This window comes from Nicotiana attenuata, chromosome 11 (assembly GCF_001879085.1).
Source record: "Nicotiana attenuata strain UT chromosome 11, NIATTr2, whole genome shotgun sequence".
Taxonomy (NCBI): domain Eukaryota; kingdom Viridiplantae; phylum Streptophyta; class Magnoliopsida; order Solanales; family Solanaceae; genus Nicotiana; species Nicotiana attenuata.
Window position 1 is genome coordinate 52,203,310 of NC_031999.1, and position 7,376 is coordinate 52,210,685.

Genomic DNA, 7,376 nt, shown 5'->3' on the forward strand with positions numbered 1-7,376 from the left:
TTAATCTTCTGTGCATGAGCTAAGAATCCATATACTAAATCGTCTACTACATAATTAAAAGACACACATGAACAAATGATCTATTTAAAATAAAATTTTATTGAATTGAATAAATCAAATAAACAATTGTTCTATAAAGAATAAAACATAATACTATAGCTAAACCGCATGATTAATAGAATATTTCAATATTTACCTCATTTAAATTAAAATGGAGGGGTATTCAATTGATACTTGGTAATATGTATTTTTTGTACCATATGGATATGCGGATTCTTTTTGATGAGATTAGTCGGTTTCATTTCCCTTTCTATGTGTAATCTTCGGGATTCCTTTTTAATTTTCTATCTTTAATAGATGGACCACAAAATATGGCTTTGTTCTAAGAATTTGATTAGAGTTAGACATCTCTATAACGGCATTTCTTTATAACAGTCATTCAATAAAAGTTAAGTTTTTCTTGGAACTAATTTTTATATTATGTTATAATATATGTCCCATGCCTGCTTCTTTTACTTTTATCTTGAGCCGGAGGTCTATCAATCGGAAACAACCTCTCTGCCTTCACAAGGTAGGAGTAAGGTCTGCCTACACTCTATACCCCTCTCCCCCGACCCTACTTTGTGGGATTACACTGAGTTTGTTATTGTTGTTGTTATTGTTATAATATATGTTCTTTAGAACATTACTTTACTATAGCAGCCTAAAATATCGAGACAACAAGACTACTATAGAAATGTTTGACTGTACTTCAATGATTTAAGTTTCTATAGATGATTTAGCAAATTGAACTAATCGTCTATTAGCTAAAATGGTAAGCGTAGCTCAAAAAAGGGGCGAGGGAAAAGAAGAAATAGTGTTGGAGGGGAGATCAGCGGGGAAAGAGAATAATGGTCATACTGTAGAGAGTTTGAATTACCAAAAGAAAAAGAAGAACAATTTAGTTTGTCATATAAAGTAATCCAAGGTTGGGATCTGATAGGTATCACTTTTACGACGATAAATAACTAAATTATCAATTTGCTATATCAAACACTTAATTCAAATGAATTATGCGATTAAGATACAATTCAAATGGACGGCAAAAATAACTTGTTCATGATTGTTATGAAATGAGAGATATATGTTATTTAATTCAAGGGTATTCATCTGTGTTCTTTGGGCAAAGAGTGCTCTATTTATAGTGTACAAAATACATCCAATATTATCAGATAAATCCTAGGAATTAAAGAGAAGTTAATAAGTACGTGTATCTAAGTGACATAGTAAGGAAACGTATGAACATGCTAAATGATGCATGAACATATTAGATGGACGACCACATCCTTTTCACATAATTTATAACAATAATCTTATAGTTTCCTCATGCTTCATTCAATTGCTCTATAATAAATAAATAAATACGGAAAGTTAATCTTCTTTTTTTTTAATAAACACCCAAACCAGCCTTTATTTATTTTTTTGTTGTCGAATCAGTGAAAGATCTCTTAATACATAAGAGCTAGAAAGGTATAGGACCATTTCTTTGTATAACCATTTGATATTTTTTTTTAAAATGGAGTCGCTTGGGGTACTTTCTTTTCAAGTTGGGTAAGCTTATGTTTCATCTTTGAACATTTGGGACCCTTTATATAATAATAGAGAATTGATGTTTCCTTATAAAATAATAAACTTCTAAAATTAAATCACGGTCAAATTTAAGCTGGTCCCAACGATGTCAATTGCTGTTCAAATGATGAAAAGCATGCTCTATAACGACTAAGAAATAAGCATGTAGAAAACATAGATTTTGGAAAACAACGGCGCGTCAAGCCGAAATTACTTTTGATTCACATATGCCAAACTTCCAAATGACTTTACATTATTCACATGAAACGATTAACACATGGAAAGCAAATTAAGGGGACCATAGTGCATGAACCAAAGCAATCTAAGAGAAAAGTAAGTTAATTTAATATTTATTTTTTTGGGTTCATTTAAGAAAGAATTACAAGAAAATACACATGCCTTCACACCATAACAAAAAATGGCCCATGTTTTTAAGTTTTACCCAACCTAGCCCATATTGTACATATTTTGAAAGCACTAGCAAATTCAAAACTTGTGTTCTTACAACCATTGCTACTAAAAGCTATGGAGTTAAATATGTGTTCTCACAACCATTGCTTTCACTCTCTCTTCTTCTCACATCTTCTGCATATGCTTCAAAGGGTCGTCCGCCATTGCTGCTTCTTACCCTGTGTCACCTGGTTGCAATGTAAGAAAATTGAAGAGTATAAGTCCACCATTAAAGGCCATTCAAAGCTTTACTTTCGAAAATAGGATTTTTGGAGTTTGTTAGTTGTTTGGATTGGGTGTTGTTCCAATTGATTGAAAATATCAAAAGGAGTTCAAAATTTAAATTTGAAGTGATTTGGAGTAGATTTGAGCAAGATTTGAGTTAAATTTTAGAAAAGACGCAAGGAAGAAGACAGAAGTCAGTTTTTTTGTATAATTATGTATAATCTTGTATAATAGTGTATATGAGTGTATAAACACATTCTATACACTATTATACACTTTTATACACCTTTATACAAGCGTTGTAGACGAACTTCTTCCACGATTTTCAGTTGTAATTCTTGTTCAAAACCAGTCCAAATCTCCATTAAATGACTTCAAATTTTATATACAACGTCCTTATACTATTTCTAACAAGTCTAAATAACACCCACTCTAAATTTCTCACAAAATCAAATTCGAAATTTAAACCCACATGTTTAAGCTTGTTAAAATTTAATTTTCACCATCCAAATGGATTTGGTTTATTGAACTAATATTTGAGTCACAGTTACCGATTTGAAAATTAACTTAAAAGCTTGAGCAATTTTTTTAAAAATTAAATAGTAATTTCTAGAACCTATTGGAGTTGAATGTTAAATCTTTGCCTATTATTTTTGGGCTTGTTGGTTCTTATGTGAAATTTTTCCTTAATTTAACATGCATGCATTGTACTGGGTGTCCTTTCGTGAACCACAGGTTAAGCAAATTCAATTTAACATTCCAATTTCCGAAAATAAACATTCCAACAGTAAATCAAACACTTCATTGGTTATCTTTCACTTTGTCTGTTTCCGTTCCCCTTTTTAGTCCGACTATGATTGAACTGCAACATGGCAAATATTAGAAAGTCAACACAAAAAATGTGAGATTTTCATATCTCTTACTATGGTATTAATTATTTCTCGTGGGTTTTAGCCACCTCCAAACCATTCAACCTTTGACCAGTCAAACCAAAATTTAAAATAAAATACTCCCAATAATTCCAAAAAAATACAAATAAAATATTGGGTGCGTCTAGAATTTTCGTAGTCTTCATTCTTCTTCCTTCTTTCTCTTTTTCATTCAAACTTTCATGCATTATATTAGCCGCTTTTTCTTACCACCAAGAAAACCCTATAAAGAGAGAAAAGAAAAAGAAAAGAAAGAAGAACGCATCTTTACTTCTCTCTCGTTATATATAATTAGTTTCTTGTTTTTGATTGGTAAAGAAGAAGAAAAATAGATATGGAAGAAGTAGAGATACCTCAATATTTTTTGTGTCCTATATCACTTCAAATTATGAAAGATCCGGTGACGACGGTGACCGGAATAACGTACGACCGGGAAAGCATCGAGATGTGGTTGTTAACGGCGGAGGAAGAGATGGAGACGGCGGCGTGTCCGGTAACAAAGCAACCTTTGCCTAAAGACGCCGAGTTGTTGACACCAAATCATATGCTCCGGCGGCTAATTCAAGCTTGGTGCATAGTCAACGCAGAGAAAGGCGTTGACCGAATTCCAACACCAAAATATCCTATGAACAAATCGAATACTCTTCGATTAATTCGACAGGTTAATAATAATGATCATCAGCTTTGCGCTGAAGCTTTGAGGAAAATGGCTGATTTGGTTAGTGAGAATGAGAAGAATAGGAAATGCATGGAGCAAGTTGGTGCAATTAAGGCTATGGTCTGTTTCATAGTAAAGAGTTTTAAATGTGAGAAATTAATTCCTGGTATTGAAGAAGCTTTGAGGATTTTCCATTTAATTTGGAATCCAACATCCGAAAACAAGCAGTATGTAAAAGATAACCATGATTTAGTTCAAGCTATTTTATGGATTTTAAAGAGCGAATCGAAAACCAGTCACGTCCTGATCAAGACTCATGCAATAATGGTCTTGAAGAACGTCATAGAAGTCTCGAGTTCAAACCTTTTATCGGGATTAGACCCGGAGTTTTTCCAACAAATGGTGGAGACATTGCGAAAAAATGGAAAAAACTACATCTCTCAACAAGCAACAAAAGCAGCTTTGCAAGTGCTAATAGATGCATGCCCATGGGGAAGGAACAGGCTAAAAATGGTCGAATCGGGAGCCATTTTCGAGCTGATTGAGCTAGAATTATCTAACCCTGAGAAAAGGGTTAGTGAATTAGTGTTCTGTCTATTGGCTAATATGTGTGTATTAGCTGATGGGAGAGCAGAATTGTTGAAACATGCAGCTGGAATTGCTGTGGTAACAAAAAGGACACTAAGGATATCTTCGGCTACAGATGATAGTGCAATTCAAATTCTGGGATTAATTTCTAAGTTTTCTGCCACAAACGAAGTGTTATTGGAAATGTTAAGAGTAGGGGCAGTGTCAAAACTTTGCGTGGTAATTCAAGCTGATTGCGAACCTCATTTGAAGAAGAAAGCAAGAGAGATACTGAGAGCACATTCTCATGTTTGGAGTAATTCTCCTTGTATACAAGTTTATCTTTTGACAATAGCAAGAGTTGAGCTCTAAAACCTTGAATAGTTTTTTTTTTCCTTATATAAATACAGCTAGCCCACACTGCCTTTATGTTATACTGTAAAACAGCATCGAAATTATACGTACATATATAGAAACCCCAATGATACTTTTGAAGTACTTATTGGTCTGTTTTGCTCTTCTTTCATTTACAGCAAGCACCCGTATTGAAGAAAATAAGAATATTTTTTGTTAGAATGAAGAGTTAATCACTTAACGTTTTTATATAATTATAACTACTAGTACATATTATTATTTCTGTATACTCTATAAGTTACTCAGGAAATCAGTTTCGGAATTAATGGATAGCTCATTGTTTTTCAATCTACAACAAAACAAAAGTATGTATCTATCTCTGTAACTCGAGTTCCTATTTAAGCGAAGCTTTTGTATATATATGTTGATTCGACTAGTTTATATTTTCTTTGCTAAGAAATGTTATCTGTACTATAAGTGAGCAGAAGCAAATGAAATTTCAATAACTTTTGCAAATATTGTCAAACTTTTGATTGTATAAGATTTATTTTCTCCGAATTTCAGTAAATACGGTTTCATAATAGCTTAAACTTTTGTATTTCGCAAAGATGAAAGTTATTAAGTAATTATACAGGAGTATATACTACCTTTGTTGTGGATAAAGAGAGATTTACCAATCTTTAATAATAATAAAGATTTAAACTAGCTCTTAGCAACTTATTGCCTGCGTGACGATTTGTGACAAACGTTTTGAAGAATATGGATGCATGATTGTTATATGGAGAAGTAGGATCCAACTAAAGAACAAGAACTCAATAAGTAAATTACAATATCAGGTACTATGTGTATTGGGGAAAATCGAGTCAGCATTTTGAATTAATTATGTGGCTGACATGTCAAGACACGTGGATTAATAGAAGAGTGACAGCTGGCAAAGAGTACGCAAAGAGACGCGAGTCTTAATAGGTATGGGCAAAGGTACAAGAAAACAAGAAGGAACGGTTACTCGGATCTCTTGAAGAGACACCGTTGGAATGAACCCAGACAGCAAAAAGTACAGATGCGTAATATCTGCAATTAATGACGGGGAACGTTATGGAATCTTCATGAAACAGTTACGATTGTCAATCATAACGTCTCATTAATGTCATTAATTGCTCATAATGACTCTATTATGAGAGGAAAGAAACGTAGTACTTAGAAATAGCTATAAAAGGGAGAGAAATAATATTTGTATGGGGACACTGACTATTATTGGAATAAACTCATTTATATTGCTTATTCGGCTACTTCTCAGTTCAATTTTCCTTTCTTGTTACATAATTATTTCCTTATTTGATTATCAGTTACCCGAGTTCATCTAAAATTACGCTTTGACCGAAATTCTTATTTTCTGGTTAAACAAATTGGTTCCGTTACTGGAAATCTGATAATCTTTTACTTTCTAAATCAATTCTTTTGTCACAACAATCATGTTGAATATCAACGACAATAACCAACAAAATCTACAGCACCAACAAAATCAGCAACATCAGGAAAATCAACAAGGTGATGGAACTCCAGTCCACTCACAGCAAAACTCTCCTCGACATTCTCGAGAGGGAACTCCTGACGGATCTGAATCAAATATGAACGAGAAGTTTGAGAATGATCACGCTATCGATGAAGCTTTGAAAAAATTAATCGCTCAACAGGTCAACAACGCTCTTCAACTTTTGCCAGCCAGTTGCCGACTGTACTACATACTCCAACTCCAACCAACAACACCATAGAAAATCCTCGCTCAGGACTCGTTAACTCAGGCAGTGGAGGAACTCCCAACGAATCTCGTGATGGAGGGTCAGGTAACCCAGTTAATTCTGATTTACAAAGTTTAGTACTAACTTTGCAGAAACAGCTCAAGCAGCAGAGCGATCGCATAGATCAGATACCTGGAGTACCGCCCGTAATTAAGGGGATAGATATGGAGAAATACTCCCAACAACCTTGGAAGCCAAGTGCCACTTCTTTACCAATTTCAAAGAAATTCAAGATGCCTGATATACCGAAGTACGATGGAACAACTGATCCACGGGATCACGTAACTGCATTTACAACTGGTGTAAAGGGCAACGATTTGACCAAGCAAGAAATTGAATCTGTGTTGGTAAAAAAATTTGGAGAAACACTCAAGAAGGGGGCATTGATATTGTATTCTCTTTTACCTAAAAATTCTATTGATTCTTTTGCTGAGCTTGCAGATTCATTTATCAAAGCACACTCGGTAGCCCAAAAAGTTGAAAAAAGAATGGAGGACATTTTTAAAATAAAACAAGGAGATACGAAGTTGCTCAGAGAATTCGTAGACAGATTCCAGCGTGAAAGGATGATGTTTCCACGTGTACCTGATAAATGGGCGGCTATGGTCTTTGCCAGTAATCTAAATGAAAAAAGCTCGGAAGCCACGAGGAGACTCAAAGAAAGCTTACGAGAATTTCCTGCGACAACTTGGAATGATGTTTATGTAACGACCCGACTGGTCGTTTCACTTTTTAGAACCCCGTTCCCCTAAATGAGACTTCCCGCGCTTGCTTTAATTAATTTAC

The 7,376-nt window shown here is 34.2% G+C and overlaps 1 protein-coding gene across 1 annotated transcript; it reads left to right on the forward strand.

Annotated features, from left to right (window-relative positions):
- Positions 3,357-4,945, forward strand: LOC109234520 (E3 ubiquitin-protein ligase PUB24-like). Its single transcript, XM_019400543.1, has one exon. It carries the CDS (start codon positions 3,547-3,549, stop codon positions 4,807-4,809), a length of 1,263 nt encoding a protein of 420 aa, XP_019256088.1. The 5' UTR covers positions 3,357-3,546; the 3' UTR covers positions 4,810-4,945.